At 55.6% G+C, this 20,935-nt stretch overlaps 1 protein-coding gene across 2 annotated transcripts; it reads right to left on the bottom strand.

Moving 5' to 3' along the window:
* Window positions 1-225: 225 nt before the first annotated feature.
* Window positions 226-20,454, bottom strand: LOC133359090 (mucin-2-like). 2 transcript variants are annotated; one of them, XM_061577476.1, is made up of 7 exons: window positions 20,024-20,454; window positions 18,426-19,310; window positions 11,408-11,493; window positions 9,838-10,449; window positions 9,330-9,581; window positions 8,300-8,347; window positions 226-6,172 (listed from the first exon to the last, which is right to left on the bottom strand). In XM_061577476.1, the coding sequence occupies exons 2-7, from the start codon at window positions 18,475-18,477 to the stop codon at window positions 5,816-5,818; spliced, it is 1,407 nt and encodes a 468-aa protein (XP_061433460.1). In that variant the 5' UTR covers window positions 18,478-19,310; window positions 20,024-20,454; the 3' UTR covers window positions 226-5,815. The 2 variants fall into 2 exon arrangements, with proteins under 2 accessions (XP_061433460.1, XP_061433459.1); XM_061577475.1 differs by lacking the exon at window positions 20,024-20,454 and having other exon boundaries at window positions 18,426-19,643.
* Between the last annotated feature and the right edge of the window lie 481 nt (window positions 20,455-20,935).

Raw genomic sequence — 20,935 nt, 5'->3', positions numbered from 1 at the left:
TATTATTTATTTTTATTTTTACCTACGTGACTTTACCGAAAAAACCTAAGAGCTTGCCATAACGTCAGGGACCATGGCCAATTACAGCCAACGTCAGTTGACCGTGGACAATTAGACCCAAGCCGAAACATAACATATAAAAAAGAATGTTTAAAAATATTTTTACAAATATTTTTAATGATAGAATATAGTATTGTCATCAGTATGTTGATGCCACATTGGGAAGTGTGTTAAAATTGAGTTACAAGATTTGAGGATACAACGACAACAACAGACAGTGAGTTAAATAAAAGCGTGTCAAAAATAGTCATTGTGGGTTCCGACTCAAATGAGCATTGAGGCTTTACTGGTGCACATCCGTTTACAGTCCTTACAGAACAGGTGAAGGTAATTCCACATTCCTATGGCAGAGGCGGGGGGGGGGTTAATAGGACAAGCGCTTTTGACTTTCCAACAAAGCGGTACCTATTTTATCGACCGCAGAGGACGGTCACTGCATTGCGTGCTTTCGGATGCGCTTCTGCGGCCGTCTGGAACGCTCTCCTTTCTATATGAGAAAACCACTGAAGCTGTGAACTTTTCAATCAATATTGGAAACTCATTGCTTTAGAACTGCCTTTAGTCTTTAGTTTGTTGTCCTTCCCCCGCGCCTCCGATTAGCACGGTTGTCTACGTACGGTGGCGCAAAAGAAGCTCAACACGCGTACATACAAGCTTTGAACTCTCGAGATTCAACTTGGGGGGTCAGCCCACCTGGATGAATACGTGACGACGACACCGTTACGTGCTGGAGACGAAGTGTTTAATGAATGGCGTGCATCCAACCAAGCCGCGACGACACATTTACACGTGTGCTTTGCACACACAATGTGGGTTGGTAGGCACTGCCCCAAAACCCTGCCTGGCACGGAAATTAAAGTTGCATTACCATTGAACCCCCGCTGGTCCGCACGCCTGAACGATGGGTTTGCGTGCAAAATATATTCCAAAACTAGCTGACCATTGTCTAAATTACACTTATTTGTGATTGAGAGGTGATTTCTTTAAACAAAAGGAAGGAGCAGCAATAGGCTCTCCTTTGTATCCTGCTGTTGCGAATCTGTACATGGGAAACTTTGAATCAAGAGCAGATGCTTCAAGTATATTGAAACCATATTTTTTGTTTACTTGTGTGGATGACATTTTGTTTGTGTGGCCACATGGTAAAGATGCACTTAATGAATTGCTCAATCATCTCAATTCGCAAAACCCGGCCATCCAGTTCACCATGGAAATGGAGATGAATAACATGCTCCCATTCCTGGATATTTTGCTCGGACGCGGCCTAAATGGTAAAATAACAGACAGCGTTTACCGAAAGGGAACGCACACTGATGCCTATCTGAATGCAGATTCGCATCATCACCCCGCACAGAAATCCTCTCTCATCAAGACGCTCATACATCGGGCTAAACAGTGTCAGATGGTGAAAGTCTAAGGAGAGAGATGAAACATGTTAAAGAAGCACTACGAGGAAATGGCTAAAATAACGCTCAAATTAACAGAGCATTGGATGCTAAACCAAGATCGAACAGCAATACTGCTGAAAGCGATCACGTTATTAAAAAAAATACATCGGGCTAAACAGTGTCAGATGGTGAAAGTCTAAGGAGAGAGATGAAACATGTTAAAGAAGCACTACGAGGAAATGGCTAAAATAACGCTCAAATTAACAGAGCATTGGATGCCAAGATCGAACAGCAATACTGCTGAAAGCGATCACGTTATTAAAAAAAAAATACCAGAGACTGTGGGAGTAACTGACAAATTCGTTTTGGAAAAACCAAAAAAATCTAAGTAAGGTTTGGAACGCTACACTAAATAAATAAATAAACTTGTATCTTGTGTTAAAGCTTTCGTGACTGCAAGAATTAATATTCTTTGAGTCTTTCGGTAAAGTCATGTAGATAGGTAAAAAAAAAAACACTACGACGTTTTTAAAACCTATCTACGTAACTTTACTCAAAGACCCAAATAATATAGTATCTTGTGCTAAAGATGAATTGCCTAAGTTATCACCAGAAGATGTGTATCAGATTAATTGCGTATGTGGCAGATGCTATATTGGTCAGACAGGACGTACCATTAGCATAAGACTAAAAGAACAAAGAAATATTAAATACTCTCAAACACAACTGTCGGCATTTGCAGAATATACTTTCCAACAAGGACACTCAATTGATGTTGATACCGTTGAAGTGTTGTGTAAAACTAATTATTACTGGCCGAGACTAATTCTAGAATCCATTGAAATTGAGAGAAATACAAATAACTTTAACCGCTCTGACAACTGCAGGCTTAGTGCAGCCTGGAAGCGTTTTATTAAGCAATACATCTTACAACTGCACTCCTTATAGAGGAAACACATGTTAATTAACTGATTACTAATCTATTATATAATTGTAATACCCCCCTCCCTCCGCCTCTGATCTCTGCACCGGATGGGTTCAGTGATGACGTCGTCCTGCTGCTGCTGCTCCATTTAAGACCGGAAGCAGGTGGATTGCTTCACTATTCTGGCAAATCGCCCGATGATGCTGAATGTAATTACCAGCGAAAGGTATTGTACATGTTGTCGATTTACTCTCCAACACACCGGTTTGCTGAAGTAGTAACTAATTGGCGCGTTGTTTACGTGACAAACCTTCCTTGCTGTGTCGGGTGGTGGAGGGCTTACGACACATTTATACTTAAGCGATCTAACCCAAAAACCTTTATTATGCATGCAACCTTCTCGCGCGCAACTAAATCGATCAATCGCGCAGCTTGACAGCCTGATTGCTTCCAAACGAATCACACGGACTCTCGCCCGTGCCGTTCAGTGGCCGATCCAGCCTTCGTTTCCCCCCTCCCCACTCTCCATTGGTCGCGATTGCTCATTATGACAGCAGACGGCCATCAGCCCCCACCCCCGGCCCTCAACTCCCACAGTGGCCGTGCGTGTGCGGGTTTTGTTTCATTTACTGGGTCCCGCGTGGTGCTGTGGAGCGGTCGAGCAAATGCACTGCTCTATGTTACAAGCCGGCCACGCTGACAACAACAAAAAGTAGAACTTTAAAGTGGAAGCCATAATAAAGGGGTTTTTTTGGGGTTAGATCGCATAAATATGAATCTGTTAAACCCGCCACCACCCGTCACGTAGAACAGAACGTGGCCAATCCATTTCTAGTACAGCACACCGGTCTGTCGAAGAGCAAATCCACAACATTTACAATCTTGAGTAAGACGTTTCGCCAGTAATTACAACCAGCATCATCAGGCGGACAGCTTGATTGCTGTATAGGCACCGAAGTGGCATGTTCTGTATCCGTTTGTTCTTTCGGTAAAGTCACGTAGGTATAAAATAAAATTAATTAAATCACGACATTTCAATTGCAACACAAGCAATCATCATCAGGTGAGAAAACCACAGGGCCTGCAATCGCCCTCCCTCTACCCCACACCCCCACCCCCACCCCTCCCTCTCCCCCTTGCTCCTCCCCCTTCCTTGCCTATGTAATGTGAGGTTATATCCGGGTCGTTGACGGATTACAACTCGTCACGACGATTGGCTCTGCCGGTCCTGGTTCATAGCCAATGGGGGGAAGCCTAGGGGCGTGGCCCTGACGTAATGGAAAGGTGACAGCTGGTTGTAGAGGATTGGTTCTGCTGGCTTTAGCCACAGCCAATGGGGAGACGAGTCAGGGGCGTGGTCCCGGGAGCCTCTGGAATATTCCATAGAGACTAACCAGGATTGGTGGAAACGTACCACGTGACCCGGGTATTAAATAGGGGTGGAGACGGACGACACGTGGTCAGAACGGGAACGAACGGAGGAAAGGGGCCACGCGAGAGCGGGGCTCCGGGTTGCCACGTGGCAGTGCGTCTCTATCTATCCCTCTCACGCTGCCTGTCAGCAGCGTGAAGGAAAGCTGTAATACAAGTTGAATAAAATACCAGATTCCATAAGTCGCCTCAACGACCTTTATTACACCTATATAAGCTCTTAGCACGGCAACCAACTCTTCCACTTCAGCAAAAAAGCATTCTTGCTGTGGTTTTCCCACCTGATGATGGTTGCTTGTGTTGCAATCGAAACGTCGTGATTTAACTCATTTTATTTTCTACCTACGTGACTTTACCGAAAGAACTAACGAGTATGGATCCCTGCGGTCACGAAAACTTCAAATCTAGATTGGCACGTTCTGTTTATGTGACAAACCTTACTAATTGGCCGTGTCACATGGTGGCGGGTTTAACGACACATTTATTTTCGCGATCTAACCCAAAAAAAACTGCATTGTGGATGATTTTGGTCGTGAAAGCCTACTCCGTGTTAAAAGTAGAACTTAAAATGTTTCTATAAGAATTTTGCCTTCCAGTGAACAACGCGCTGCTTTCTGCAGGGAAATCCCTTTCAGCGGCGCAAACACTGCATTGTACTCTTACAGTATATTTCTTACAATCCCGTAACGCCGTAAAAAAACACAGCTTCTCACGTAACAATACAAGGCATCCCGTGCATCACACACGACGTATACTGCTTGTGATCCACCAATGTGGAGGCAGCAGCGAGGGTTGTGGATTACCGCACACACAGATGTTGTTGTTGTGAAACTCCCTTCTAACCGAGGGTGTTGGGGAGGTGCCATTCCGTGGCTCACCAGCAGAAGGCGGTACAGCAAAGTGTGGACGAATCTCCATCTGTTCCCATCTGTATGGGGATACAGCGTTGCCCCCTCGCCGCGCAAGGCATGCGCTTTTTCTCCAGGGGCTCCGGTTTCTTGCCATGCACTGTATAATAAACACATTCATTGGCTGCAAACATCTTAAAGACCCAATCAAGCATTGCTTTTCCTGAGACTGAGATCCTACGACTCAGCGTGGCTTTCCAGGATAAAAAAGAAAATAACAATATATATAAAACTGGGGGGGACTTTTCCTTTGATCGGTCATCGCACAAACACTTGACGTGTCCCAGGCCAAGCCTCCGATGCCTCCACGGCAGGCGGCGACGGTTCGGCTCCAGCGGCCACCCGTCGATGAACAGCGCGGTGTGCGAATGAACCTGAACCATCCCACGCGCGGTCACCGCTCCGCTCACAGTGGTGGAAGATCCCCCCGACGCCATTTGCAAGAAGTCGGGCTGCCATTGCCAAATTCGAAAATAACACCACACATTACACAATTGGCGATGAAACACACACACACAGCAACAACAGCAGCGATCATTGCCACCCCCGACTACCGGCAGCAGACCGATGCCCCAGTTCTCTGAGACTCATGTATCATGATATCTCTAGATCCCACCTGATTCAAACAAACCAAAATCAACTTGAACTTGACAACTCTTCGCGGAGGCAAAGGCCTGGGTGACAGGGGAGAACGTAGGTCTGGTGGTGGTGCTGATGGTGTTGATGATGATGATGACGCTGTACGTCTGTGGGAAGGTTACTTCGTGCCGATGCTGCAGGCCCAGGTGGTGTGGCCGCCATCCGGCGGTGGCGGTGATGACGATGCTGTACGTCTCACGGTGAGGACGTAGGTCTGGTGGTGAGGTCGCTTCGTGGCGATGCCACAGGCCCAACAATGAGGCCGCGCTCCGGCGGCGGCAGCGGTGACGATGATGATGACGCGGTACGTCTGGTGGTGAGGTTACTCCGTGGCGATGCTGCAAGCCCAGCGGTGAGGCCGCCCTCTGGCGGCGGTGACGATGGTGGTGATGACGACGATGACGCTGCAGGCCTGGTGGTGACGCTGCGGCTCACGGCAGCCAGGCTGCACATGCCGGGCTGTCTCACAGCTCCGTGGTGACGCTGAAGGCCTCGGCTGTGAGCACGGAGCTGAGCGTGTCGGTGGAGGCCGTGTCCTCGCGGGGACCGCCCAGCCCCGTGCCGGCACCCTTTTTGTTGTCGGCGGCGGCGGCGGCGGCGGCGGCGTCGCCCTCCTCCTCCGGCGGCGGTGGCGGCGGCGCCATCGCCTCGTCGCCGGCGCCCCCCGGCTTGCTCGCGATGAGGCTGACGGCGCAGTCCTCCGCCTGATCCCGCTTGCGGCTCTTCCGCGCGAACGTCACCAAGGATTGGAAGGACGAGCGCTTGCCGTTCGCGCCCCGACTCTGCTCCGCAATGTCCGACGCTTCCTCCGCGGGCGGCTCCTGTCGCCGACCAGCGGTACGGACGTGAGCGCGCGTGAGACTGTGAGCGTGACGATATCGCGCGTCTGCCGCTTGTTGCGGAGCTTCGCGGTTCAGGTCACGCGCACGTCCTGGTTAATACTATGGCGTGGGTGGGGGGGGTGTTATGTTTAATCACAGGTGGCATGCGCCGTCTGCTTCACGGTGGAAGGAATGATCCCGTGCCGGTGGTCCCCAGCCCCCCGGAATTTGAAAAATAACCCCCAAAGATTACTGGGTTGGAAATCCCACGGCAAGGCGGCCGCTGCCCTCGTACGCAGATCACAATCACACACAGCCACCACACACAGCCTGCCACACACAGCCTGCCACACACAGCCACCACACACAGCCACCACACAGCCACCCACACACAGCCACACACAGCCTGCCACACACAGCCACACACACACAGCCACACACACAGCCACACACACAGCCTGCCACACACAGCCTGCCACACACAGCCACACACACACAGCCACACACACAGCCACACACACACAGCCACACACACAGCCACCCACACACAGCCTGCCACACACAGCCACACACACAGCCTGCCACACACAGCCTGCCACACACAGCCTGCCACACACAGCCACCCACACACAGCCTGCCACACACAGCCACCACACACAGCCACCCACACACAGCCTCCCACACACAGCCACCACACACAGCCTGCCACACACAGCCTGCCACACACAGCCTGCCACACACAACCACCCACACACAGCCTGCCACACACAGCCACACGCACAGCCTGCCACACACAGCCACACACACAGCCTGCCACACACAGCCACACACACAGCCTGCCACACACAGCCACCACACACAGCCACCACACACACAGCCACCACACACAGCCACCCACACACAGCCACACACACACAGCCACACACAGCCTGCCACACACAGCCTGCCACACACAGCCTGCCACACACAGCCACACACACACAGCCACACACACACAGCCACCACACACAGCCACCCACACACAGCCACACACACACAGCCACACACACAGCCTGCCACACACAGCCACACACACATCCTGCTACACACAGCCACACACACACAGCCTGCCACACACAGCCTGCCACACACACAGCCTGCCACAAACAGCCACCACACACAGCCTGCCACACACAGCCACACACACACAGCCTGCCACACACAGCCTGCTACACACAGACACACACACATAGCCACACACACACAGCCACCCACACACAGCCAGCCACACACAGCCTGCCACACACAGCCTGCCACACACAGCCTTCCACACACAGCCACACACACACAGCCTGCCACACACAGCCACACACAGCCTGCCACACACAGCCACACACACAGCCACACACACACAGCCACACACACACACAGCCTGCCACACACAGCCACACACACAGCCTGCCACACACAGCCTGCCACACACAGCCACACACACACAGCCTGCCACACATAGCCACACACACACAGCTTGACACACAAAGCCACCACACACACAGCCTGCCACACACAGCCTTCCACACACAGCCACACACACACAGCTTGCCACACACAGCCACACACAGCCACACACAGCCTGCCACACACAGCCACACACACAGCCACACACACACAGCCACACACACACAGCCTGCCACACACAGCCACACACACAGCCTGCCACACACAGCCTGCCACACACAGCCACACACACACAGCCTGCCACACATAGCCACACACACACAGCTTGACACACAAAGCCACCACACACACAGCCACCACACACAGCCACACACACACAGCCACCCACACACAGCCAGCCACACACAGCCTGCCACACACAGCCTGCCACACACAGCCTTCCACACACAGCCACACACACACAGCCTGCCACACACAGCCACACACAGCCACACACACACAGCCTGTCACACACACAGCCACACACAGCCTGCCACACACAGCCTGCCACACACAGCCTGCCACACACAGCCTGCCACACACAGCCACACACAGCCACACACAGCCTGCCACACACAGCCCCTCCAACGCGGTGTCTCGGCACGGCGCGGGGGATCGTGTGCCCTTGGTGCTTTTCTAACGGTGCCTCACCGCTGCCGCTCCGGGCGCCGTTGCGTCTCCGTCCTGGTGGTTGACATCCTGACCACGGGCGCGCACCCAGACACAGAGATCGCACGCTTAGCAGACCGCCGGGGCGAGCGCCGTCAGCGAATAGCCCATGAAGGCTGCCGCGGATAAAACCCGAACTCGCTCGCCCTCACATTCTTGTCACGCGACCTCAAACTCCACTCGCTCACCCACTCGCTCGCGCATTCAACGACTCGCTCGCCGATCCATTCATTCACCCTTCTCCTTTCAGGAGGGTCTTCGCGGCATTGGGTTCCTGTTTAAATGTGTTTTCGGCCAATTCACGATCAACGTTTATTACACGGAACACCCGTAAGAAATTGCACGGGCGCTCGAGGGGGCAACGCTCTATCCCCGTACAGACGGAAACAGATGGCGATGAGTCCACGTGCCCTGCCTCCACAGTGCTGGATTACAGGCAGCTACGTCCAGCAGCAGCGTAGCCACCCCCCTGTGATGGGGGCAGGCTGTGGTTGGATCCGGCTCTAACTCCGATGAGCACGGGTTGGCTGCGTATGGTGCGAGAGAAGTTCGACACGCATACAACTACCCTGCTGAGCTGGTGATCTAGATAAGGCTGGGGAGCATTTGTGCGTGCAACCTGGACGCCGCGTAAGGATGTGCGCACGCGAGGCGACGAGCCGGGGGGACCTGCCCTGCCGTTATGGGGCTGTGGAAGACCCAACGCCGAAGATCCCTGCGGTATGATCGACCACGAAGCTCATGCTCTACCCTAAATCGCATCATCCACTGCACAAACCATGGCAGCAGCAGCAGCAGACGCGGATACCCGATGCACACATGGAAACTTAAAAACTCTGCGGCAGCGTGCCACCGCGGTCATCCAGAACAGAGCGTGCAACGTACATGACGACGCAACGCCCCGAGACCCACGAATACGGCGATGATGCATTACCCCGCTACGGCTCCCGCCGACGCGATTGTCTGGCTCAACCGCCTGATCTGCATCTACATCGCTCCCCCCCCGGCTCACCTGCGTGTCGGCCTGCAGCAGCAAGTCCGGGCCGAACTCGCCGTCCACCTGGACGTAGGTGTTGGGCCGCGGCGCGGGCCCTGCCCAGGCATTGTTGCCCTTCTCCCGCCCCATCCGTGGCATCTCGGCGCCGGACAGGTTGGCCGAGCCGCACTTCTGCCGATTGCGGCGGCGCACGTAGACGACGATGCAGACGATCGCCAGCAGCACGGCCATCACGATCACCACGACCTTCCACGTCTCCACCGTCGCCTGTGCCGTGACATGGACATGTGTCACTACGGAGCGTGGCGTGGGTTGCTGGCAGCGAAGGGGATCTGCAGTTGCAGCAGCCCTGTCTGTCAGCAGGTCACGTGACAAGTCAGAGAGAGGGATGTAGGGAAAAGTTGATGGGAGGATAAAAGGGCACCCCTAGCGAGTGGCATCCCGTCGTGCTGCTGGAAGTCTTCGTCCTACTCCTAGTGTCTCTGAGTCAGCCACTACACCTGCACCCAATCGCCTCGGTCACCTGCGGGGAGTGCGACGCTCCTCCGGCGGTGGCGGTGGCGGTGGTGGTCGCTGTCGGAGGAGGAGCGGCGGTGGCAGCGGGCGGAGGGACGGCGTGGGTCGTGGCTTCGGAGGAGGCCGCGCCCGCGGTTGTAATCGGGGCGGCCGTCGTTTGCTTGGCCGGGATCGGGGTGGCCGTGCCCGGCTCGGTTGCGGCTGTCGCTGCTGTGGTTTCATTGGCTATGGCCGGGGCAGCCAAGGTCCCACCACCGTTTGTAGCTGCAGATGTCACTGCTGGAGTGGTTGCTGTGGGAGCGGCTGTGGTTGTGGCGACTGTGGTTGACGCGACTGTGGTGGGGGCGACTGTGGTGGGGGCAACTTTGGTTGATGCGACTGTGGTGGGGGCGGCTGTGGTGGGGGCGACTGTGGTGGGGGCAACTTTGGTTGATGCAACTGTGGTTGGTGCGACTGTGGTTGATGCGACTGTGGTGGGGGCAACGTTGGTTGATGCCACTGTGGTGGGGGCGACTGCGGTTGGTGTTGCTACAATTGATGCGACTGTGGTGGGGGCAACTTGGTCCAGGATGGGCACAGGCAGCGACATTGTGGGCACTCGACTGCTGGGAATGGAGACCTGGAAAACAGGACAGGGAGCAACAGAAATGCTGACACGTCCGTCCACGAGCACAGGAGGCCTCCGGCCCTGCCATTAGTGATTATTGACAATGGTTCCAACAGAGCCACCCTCGTTACATTCGCTGACACTCACCGGCAGCTCCTAAGAACGTGCGGACACACGGCGCGATAGCGACGTCACTTGAGGACCGTGCCTGGGACACGTCTGTCGTGACCCTGCTGCGGTGTTCACTCAATCTGTCGGGGCCACGTGGAAGCTCCTGGACCTATAATACCCCCAGGACCTCGCACGCGCTCGGCATTTGTGCCCAACACTCGTTCGTTTTTGGGACGCGTGCCCTCGCCTGTCGTCACAGCCGGGAGGCTCCGGCCCTTCGGACATGTCGCCCGGCTAAGGCACGCTGGCGGTGATTGGAGGGGGGGGGGGGTGCATACCGAGGCCGTTACATAGACGCGTATGGTTGAGGCCCGATATTGGGCATCGTAAACTCGACGGCGGAGGACAGGCTTCTCCGGCGACGTGGGGACCGCTAGGCCTCCGGCCTAGGCCTGTTTTGACGACGAGGCGAAGGGTGACCCTTGACGTCCACATTTTCGCTAATTTGCAGAGGGGGGCCACTCTTGCCGATACGATATTATCAGTGTGAGGGCCGCCACACGTTTGAGACCACTGGGATTTGGTGGGACACGGTGGGGTGCGTCTGGGATTCGCGCGAGAGGCCACCAGAGGCCGCCAGTGGCCCGCGGGCCTTGCAATGAAGAACACTGCCCTAGACTGTGGTTTGTTTTATCGGATGAAGGTGTCGTCCTGTGACCCCCTCACAGAAAGAACAGTTTCTTCTCCGACTGCGTGCGGTTTCACCCGCAGTGACCCTCAAAGAAGGATGGACGCGTGACGACCCCCCCCCCCAACCCCGGCCAGGCGAGGGGGGCCACCCCAGTGGAGCGAGCCTCACCGGCACGGACGATGTCAAGGACGTCCCAGACGTGGACGCAAGGAGTGTGCAGATCACCACCACGTGGTACATGGCCATGGCAGCACCTGCACAGTACACGGGGGGGGGGGGGGTAAGCAACAGGCACAACAAACAAACTGTTTAACACGCAGGAGGCTGTCGCGACCAATATCATCCATAAGAGATTTTTTTGGGTTACATCGTGTAAATATATAAACGTGTCGTTAAATTCGCCAATTAGTAAGGTTTGTCACAGAAACAGAACGTGGCTATTTCGTCACTAGTACAGCACACCGGTGTGTTGGAGAGCCAAGCCACAACATTTACAAGTTTCGCCAGTAATTGCAACTAGCTGCATCAGGCGACAGCCAGATGAAACTAGCTGTAACTGTTGTGGATTTGCTCTCCAACACACCGGTGTGCTGTACCAGTAACGAAATGGCCACGTTCTGTTTACGTGACAAACCTTACTAATTGGCTGTGCCGGGTGGTGGCGGGCTTAACGACACATTTATATATTTACGTGATCTAACCCCAATAAAAATCCTGTATTTTGTAAGCGAACTATGACTTAAAGATGTTTTATTTCCCCACGTGGGGTCCCACTGAGCTCTTTAGCTGTGACGTGGCGATCAAAAATCAAGTTCAAGTCCATTTATTTATTTATTTCAAGTTCATTTATTAGGTATAGCCATGTGAGCCATTCGGCTCTTGAATCGGGTGCAACCGCAACAAACAAAAAACTAAAACATGAACAAAAAACATCTTAAAGTGAATCTGTGACTGAGTGCAAACAGAAAATCCAATAGATAAAACTTGAACACAAATGTCAGCCAAGACGCTGTTGGAATAGCCTTCCATTGCCTCTACCCATGTTACAACAACGTTGCATGCACCCTCAAGCATGAGTTATAACTGTGGTTTGGGCACTGTGGTCACCGGTGTCTTACAAATGGTGCTGCTACTCGCTAACGGCACTTGGCCCGACAGTCTGTTAAGGCTACACGGGGGATCTTTGTCTTGGTGGTGGAGCTGTGTGCGGTGTGGCTGTGTGCGGTGTGGCTGTGTGCGGTGTGGCTGTGTGCGGTGTGGCTGTGTGCGGGCTGCCTGTTGCGTGTGAGCGCGGTGCGAGCGCGTCACTCCGGAGGAAACGTCTGGAGCCCACGTCCCGTGTCCAAAGCCACAACTTCCAACTCGTGGGTTCCACTGAAGCCCCCCCACCACCACCACCCCCCCATCATCATCATCACTGTGGCTATGAGATGTTAACTACCTCGCCTGGTATACAGGAGGTCGTGGGTTCGATCTAGACCCTGACGCCTGCTGCTGCTGCTGTATATTTGGAGTTTGCGTCCCTCTCATCATCATGGTCTGGGACTGTTGTTATTGTCTTGGTGTGGTCAGGGACTGTTGTTGTTGTTGTCTTGGTGTGGTCTGGGACTGTTGTTGTTGTTTTGCTGCCTTGCCCCAAGCTCGCATTGAGTGTTGAAAGATCGGCAGGAAGTTGAGGCACTTGTGCAATTTGCACTTTTATATTTATTTTAATATAAAAAATAATATTACCCAGTGGCTTGTTTTACTTGCTTACCTTTTATTTACTTTGCACTCCCATCGGGTTTATTATTGCCACAATTATTGCATCACTTTTATGATTATATGTCATTGTAACCCGCTGACACCCCCCCCCCCCTTCTCCTGGACACGTGTGAACAAGAGCTTTATAGCTCATCGGATTCCTCCAGGACAAGATCGAGATTCTCATCGTGAACCACAGAAGGAGTGGAGTGTAGTGGCGGATCCACGAGGTGGGAGGGGGTGGGGGGAGAGGGTGGGAGGAGAGGGTGGGGGGTGGTGGGAGGGAGGGAGGTGGGGGGGAGGGACGGGGGGGAGGAACGTGGGGGGGGGAGGTGGGGGAAGATGGGGGGGAGGGAGATGGGGGGGTGGGGGGACGTGGGGGGGAGGGACGTGGGGGGAGGTGGGGGGAGGTGGGGGGGAGGGAGGTGGGGGGGAGGGACTCGGGGTAGGGACATGGGGGGGGAGGTGGGGGGTGGTGGGAGGGAGGGAGGTGGGGGAGGTGGGGGGGGGGAGGGACGGGGGGGAGGAACGTGGGGGGGGGAGGTGGGGGGAGGTGGGAGGGAGGGAGGTGGGGGGGAGGGACGGGGGGGAGGGACGTGGGGGGAAGTGGAGGGAGGGGTTGGGGGAGGTGGGGGGGAGAAGGGAGGTGGGGGGGGGAGGGACGGGGGGGAGGGACGTGGGGGGGGGAGGGACGTGGGGGGGAGGGAGGTGGGGGGAGTTGGGGGGGAGGGAGGTGGGGGGGTGGGGGGACGTGGGGGGGGAGGGACGTGGGGGGGGGGGCGTGGGGGGGGGGACGTGGGGGGGGGGGGGAGACGTGGGGGGGGAGGTGGGGGGCAGAGGGAAGATGTTGGGAGGCTGGGGGGGGGCATTGGGGCATAGACTCAGAATGTGTGTTTAGGCTGCAGGAGTGAATCTGGTGAGCTGTGAAGCTCTTTTGCACCGATGTCCAGTCCGGCCACGGGGTCGGCGGAGGTGCAACAGCAAACAACGTCAACAACAAATCGAGAAGAATGCAGGCAAGTGACTAAATATAAATGTACCAAAGAAAAAAACCGCATTCATTATAAATGTCCGATTTACAAAGGTTTGGGGCAAAGCAGCAAAACCAACAACATCAACAGATGCAGCCCACACCATCGTGGCAAATCGCTTGACACCCACCAACCCACCCACGTCCCCACTTGAGGCCACGACAATTTGTGTTTTTTTTCTCGATGTTCATTGATTGAGAGGGGTACCGGGGAACCCGACACGCGTATAAGGGAGGGTGGGTGAAACACGTGGATTTTTTTGTTGTCGTTTTTTGTTTCCTTTAAGGAAGGATCTTGAACCATTTCACGGAACGGACTCTGGACGTAGCGACGCGATGAACAGTCCGCGAGAAGACGAACGGCGCCAGCTGCGGAAACTCCGTGCGAATCGCGCGATGAGAAATCAAACAAAGAGAGAGAGTGGGAGGGAGAGGGGTGAGGTGAGCAGAGCGTGAAATCTTTCATTTAAAAAATGGGGGGAGGGTTTACATAAAGCAGAGCATTAAAAAAACAGAAATGATGAACGAAGCAAGGTGCCGACTACACCGAGAATCTTCTTGCTTCCTTTGATCAGAAAATAAAAAAAGAGAGAGACACGAATGTGGGCCTGAAACTTGGGGAGGCCGTCGTTCCAGGTCGCGCGGCAAAGAGGGGGGCACGGGTGGAGGAGTCGGCGAATGTTTTGAGTTTCCTGTGAGCGACGTGAACTCCTCGACGCGACTGGGAGGAGGATCTCACGCAAAACAAGTTCTGGAGTCGCCATCACGGAACAGGGCTAAGTTGAAGATGTCGTAGTTGGCAGGAGTTGGGCTTTCGCGACCAATATCATCCATAATAGAGGTGGGTTTTTGTTGGGTTAGATGTGTCGTCAAACCCGCCACCGCCCGACACGGTCAATTAGTAAACCATCTCCGCACAGATGGTTTCAGTGATTCGACTGCTGTACTTAACGTCCATCTCCTGGCTACATAGCAGCTACAGACCCCAAATCTCTGGCACCTAAAACTAAACTCAAAGATTTTTATTTTACCAGGTGAGGCCCACTGGGCCATCCTCTACAGCTCTTCTTCAGAAGCCACCTGGCTGCCACAAATGAGAGCCCAATGGCTTATCGACGTGTGGGAATGTATAGCAGGAGCCAAATACTCTCAACGCGTCATGTTGATTCTAAATGTGGAGGAGGACCCGGAGAGAGACACGCAAACTTCAAATATACAGCAGCAGGCGCCAGGGTCTGGATCGAACCCACAAACTCCTGCATACCAGGCGAGGAAGTTAACATCTCCAGGCCACCGTGATGATGATGAGAGAGACACGCAAACTCCACCTGCAGCAGCAGGCATTATCAGGGTCTGGATTGAACCCACGACCTCCTGCATACCAGGCGAGGTAGTTCACATCTGCTGGCCACCGTGGCGCGCTGGTAGCGTATTCGCCGCTCGCTAGAGAGGTGACATGGTTGAGACCTGGCAGGCCGCCCTGGTTAATACCGCGATGTGGGTGTATTCAACCTCGTCGCGACCACGTGGCGTCCGCTTCGCTCACAGCGGACGTTGAAGATTCCCCTCCCTCCCCCGCGACGTCGTTCGGGGAGACGAGGGTAGCGCCATCGTGTGCCTGGCGGTAACGGTCCGAATTTGTTTGCACAAATTTGAAATTCTCAAACCGCAAAGGAAGTCGCTTCTCAATCGGCATGACGCGCAGCAACGTCGCCACCACAACCCGCCGTAGCTGTGAAACCACTGCGATCCGTGTCTGCGAAACGCAGCGATAGCAGGAGCAGCAACAGCGTCAGCTCCTTCCGCCGCGACTGCTAAACGTGCCACGCCACGATTAGCATCACCACCACCACCAACCACCATTTACCCAGCGCCGGATGATCCTCGTAGGACAAGTAGCTACTAGTAGCTACTACTAGTAGCTACTAGTAGCTGCTACATGTGTGTAGTAGCTACGGGCCCCGCACTTTCAAGGGACCCGCGCTAAATGCTGCCAAGCTATCAATTCCGGTTCGGTGATTCTGCACTTGCTCTATTACTATAGTACTATACCGCCTTCAACTTTTACGAGCGAACCGGGTGTTTAAGGTTAGAGATTTGTCGTATTATCTGACTGTATGGCAAATGAAAAAATGCAATTACTTTACTGTGCAAGTAAAAAAAATATGTTTTAATATTTAAGCGTTTTTTTCTACATTTAGGGCCCCTTTATAACATAAAGCTGCAGGCCCCGCAGTAGCTTCATCGGGCACTGCCACCACCACCACCATCTCCACCACCACCACTATCACCACTATCACGATCATCACCACCACCACCATCTCCACTACCACCACTATCACGATCATCACCACCACCACCACCATCTCCAACATCACCACCATCACGATCATCACCACCACCACTATCACGATCATCACCACCACCATCACGATCATCACCACGACCACTATCACCATCACCACCACATCTCCACCATCACCACCATCACGATCATCACCACCACTATCACGATCATCACCACCACCACCGTCGTCAATTTTATGAAACGATTCTCGGCACGGGGCTGGTGTTTTGGCTCGGCGCGTTTGCAAACCGCGAACGTGAAGGTCGATCCCGATTAGCCTCTTTCCTCGCACGGCGTGGAGGCGTGAGGCTCCGTTCATTCATTTCTTGGGGAGCCAGGGGGGAGGGGAGGGTGGGGGTGGGGAGGGAGTGGAGGGAGTGGAGGGAGGGAGTGGAGGGAGTGGAGGGAGGGAGTGGAGGGAGTGGAGGGAGGGAGCGAGGGACGGAGTGGAGGGAGTGGAGGGAGGGAGCGAGGGACGGAGTGGAGGGAGTGGAGGGAGGAAGTGGAGGGAGGGAGTGGAGGGAGGGAGTGAGTGGAGGGAGTGGAGGGAGGGAGTGGAGGGAGTGGAGCGAGGGAGTGGAGGGAGTGGAGGAAGTGGAGGGAGTGAGTGGAGGGAGTGGAGGAAGTGGAGGGAGTGGAGGGAGTGGAGGGAGGGAGTGGAGGGAGTGGAGGGAGGGAGTGAGTGGAGGGAGTGGAGGGAGGGAGTGGAGGGAGTGGAGGGAGGGAGTGGAGGGAGTGGAGGGAGTGAGTGGAGGGAGTGGAGGGAGGGAGGGAGTGGAGGGAGTGGAGGGAGGGAGGGAGTGGAGGGAGTGGAGGGAGGGAGTGGAGGGAGTGGAGGGAGGGAGGGAGTGGAGGGAGTGGAGGGAGTGGAGGGAGGGAGTGGAGGGAGTGGAGGGAGGGAGTGGAGGGAGTGGAGGGAGGGAGGGAGTGGAGGGAGTGGAGGGAGGGAGTGGAGGGAGTGGAGGGAGGGAGTGAGTGGAGGGAGTGGAGGGAGGGAGTGAGTGGAGGGAGTGGAGGGAGGGAGTGAGTGGAGGGAGTGGAGGGAGGGAGTGGAGGGAGTGGAGGGAAGGAGTGGAGGGAGTGAGTGGAGGGAGGGAGTGGATGGAGTGGAGGGAGGGAGTGGAGGGAGTGGAGGGTGTAAACACGTGCGACGCCCAGCCAGGTGATTTCCATCGCTCCACACGCACGAAGTCGGCTTCCGACCTCAAATCTCGCCTGGTGGAAAATGCCGCGCGGCTCTATGGGTCCCCACATTGATCTCTATGGGTCTCTATGCATCTCTATGGGTCTCTATGTATCTCTATGGGTCTATATGCATCTCTATAGGTCTCTATGGGTCTCTATGCATCTCTATGGGTCTCTATGTATCTCTATGGATCTCTATGCATCTCTATGGGTCTCTATGCATCAGCTGAGTCGGGTTGCGCGCGTTCAAGAGGAGGGGGGCAGAAAGCGCTTCGATGTGGGGGGAAGGGGGGGGGGGTCCCCAGGGGAGGGTGGGTCCCCAAGGGGGGGGGGAAGTACCCAACGCCACCCACGCAAGGAGTTGCACCATCGACACAAACTCACGTGGAGAGTTTTGGAATCAGCCACCGGAGGCGAAGTGCCCAGACCCCAAGCACGGTGGGCTAGGAGATGTTAACTACCTCGCCTGGTGTGCAGGAGGTCGTGGATTCGATCCCAACACTGACGACGCCTGCTGCTGCTGCTGTATATGTGGAGACTCGCGTAGGCACATCGGGACACATCTAGACCCACAGAGATACAGCTGCAAAGAAGTGTCACTCTGACGATGCAACCCAACGTCGTGGGCCGTAGCTTTTCGTAATCCGTCAACGGTGAAGCAACGGCGACGCCGACTCTCTCCGTGTCTCTCTCTGTGCTGCTGCTACTGCAGCTGCTGCTGCTGCTACTGCAGCTGCTGCTGCTGCAGCTGCTGCTGCTGCAGCTACTGCTGCTGCAGCTACTACTGCTGCTGCTGCTGTTGCCATGATTGTGCACGAGGAGAAGGAGGGCGAACGAGGACAAGGAACGCGAAGGAGGCGAAGAAGAACGCGTCTCCTTACCTGTGCAGGAACGACACCGCGCAGGCGGGGAGGGGAGACGGGTCGTCTTCATGGCACACGGACAACGAGCGGGGCTCGTCTTCACTCCCCTCCTTCCTTGCGTCGTCCTTAGACTCGCTCGACAGCTCCCTCGCTCGATCGCTCGTTCGATTGATCGCCAAGAGGAGGAGCCGTCGCCGCCGCTGCCACGGAGGAAGGAGGTTCAGCGGTCTGGAGTCCTCCACTGGTCCCGCTCGGGACCCAAAAGGGCTCCAGGAAAACCACAACCACGCCCAGGCAGGCGCTCGCTAAAGGATCGATCCCCACCCCCCCTCTCCACCCTCGCCGTGTAGCCCATGAGAAACTCTTTTTTTCCTGGCCAACTTGGTCTCCCCAGTGCTGATATTCATGCAACGCATCAGGTGCTCATTTAAGGCTGAGTCGACCTGGGGGGGGCAGGATATTCGCCGCCGATGTTGGTGGCCGTGAGCCGGAATCGAACGCGGGTTGCCGGGGGTTCGTAGCGCATTGCGGCGCGAACCGCTGCGCCACCGCTCCCCGCGACTCACAACAACAACATTCGCCACGAAGTGTCGGTGACGTCACCACGACGCTTGTGCCAGGCCATGTGCACCTTGAGGCCACGTGAAACGCCCGCTGGCAGGAGGTCACGGGGCAGACCCAGCAGGTGCCACAGGTCGACTGACTGAGATGACCGAGATGACTGGCTGATGCACCACCTGTGCCCCCTACTGTGCCAACTTGCTGCGCTTTAGCCACCCGGCGCTCCGCTCGTTGTTGTGAGCGTCGCTCCTCCGTCCTCCGTTGTTGTTGGAGGGCGACTGCCTCCAACTGCCCAGTAGCGTCCTTCACGAGCCTCCTCCACAGAGGCCGATCTTGACACCACTGGTAACAGTCATCGGAAAGTCCACTCAGCTCCACGTCCTCCCGTACCACATCACTCCCTCGACTCACACACGCACACACCCTCCTTACTGTGGGAGTCTGACATTTGAGGACAGGACTCTGATAAAAACCATCGCTGGCGACCATCATTCAGGGAACCGACTCGCACACGGCGCATCGGCACCGGGCCGGCGATGGAAGAGGCGGCCGCCACTCGCGGGCAGCCTCAGCAGGCAACCAACAACAACAACAGCAACAGCAGAACTACGACAACAACAACAGCAGCAACAGCAGAACTACGACAACAACAACAACAGCAGAAGAAGAACAAGAAAGAACCACCACCAGGACCACCACAACGACGACACCCGCCGATTTCCCAACTCCCTTTCGCAACTGCACGAAGCGCTTAACCCGATTTGCACTTTCGCAAAATAAGAGGCGCGCGTCCGTGCGAGTGGGGGAGCGGTGGCGCAGCGGTTAGCACGCTGCACCCCCGATCCCGACGTCCCGAGTTCGATTCCCGCTCACGGCCACCGCAAACACCGGTGACGTTTATCTGAACCGATCCTGGGCCTCCCCCTGGGTCGACTCAAACCCGGTGGTGCCGTGGCAGCAAACATTGCCACGCGCGAGACGAAAGCGACACGGCGTGCCGTCGCTAACAGCACTTGCCCGACGGTCTATTAAGGCTACGATGGGGGGGGGGGCACCTTTGCCTTTGTGTCGACAGACGCGTGTGTTCCTGGAAGTGGCGACACGGGACGAGCTGCGTGGATTTCGGCGAAATTTGGCGGAGGAAAATCAAAGGGGGGAGGTTGAGACGCCACCGATCACAAACTGGGCAGTCACGGAGAGTTGGGATTGTCACTGGCGGTTGGGATTGACATGGACATCTGGGATTGTAACGGGCGGTTGGGATTGACGTGGTCATTTGGGATTGTAACGGATGGTTGGGATTGACGTGGACATTTGGGATTGTAACGGATGGTTGGGATTGACATGGACATCTGGGATTGTAACGGACGGTTGGGATTGACGTGGTCATTTGGGATTGTAACGGATGGTTGGGATTGACGTGGTCATTTGGGATTGTCACGGGCGGTTGGGATCGTCCCGACTGCCGAGACGCAACAGAACAGAACAGGGCCTGGACCGTCCCCACCGACCCCGACTCCTCCTCCCAAAGGGTCCTTCAAACCCCATCGCCCATCGAATTCCTGCCGTGGGGGGGTGGGGGGGGGGGGGCAGCTCCCCAAGGCGGCCTCTGCGGCTTGTGCCAGCCGCAAGGGTGCCCAGGTTCCAATCCGAATCAGGGGGCCCTGTCCGTCCGTCCAGGGGCCGAGCGACGGGAGGTCGCCAGCGGTTTGCCGCACGGACCGAGCGACCGAGCGACCGAGCGACCGAGCGACCGATCGACCGACCGAGCTCACCGCCGACCTCACCGCCGACCAACAGGCAACGTGGGGTTTGCGCGAGCGGGGAGCGGTGGCGCAGCGGTCATCCCTGGGCTCACGGCCAACGTCAGCGACGTGCATCTGAACTGGACCACGAACCTCCCTCTACATCGACTCGACCTTAAATGAGTACAGTACATGGCGCAGTAGCTGAAGAAGCAGCACCTG

The sequence above is a fragment of the Lethenteron reissneri genome, chromosome 64, assembly GCF_015708825.2.
Source record: "Lethenteron reissneri isolate LAM-NWPU_2019-01 chromosome 64, ASM1570882v1, whole genome shotgun sequence".
NCBI classification, from domain to species: Eukaryota; Metazoa; Chordata; class Hyperoartia; order Petromyzontiformes; family Petromyzontidae; genus Lethenteron; species Lethenteron reissneri.
The sequence above is the reverse complement of the archived record's forward strand: the minus strand, read 5'-3'. Positions and strand labels throughout refer to the sequence as shown.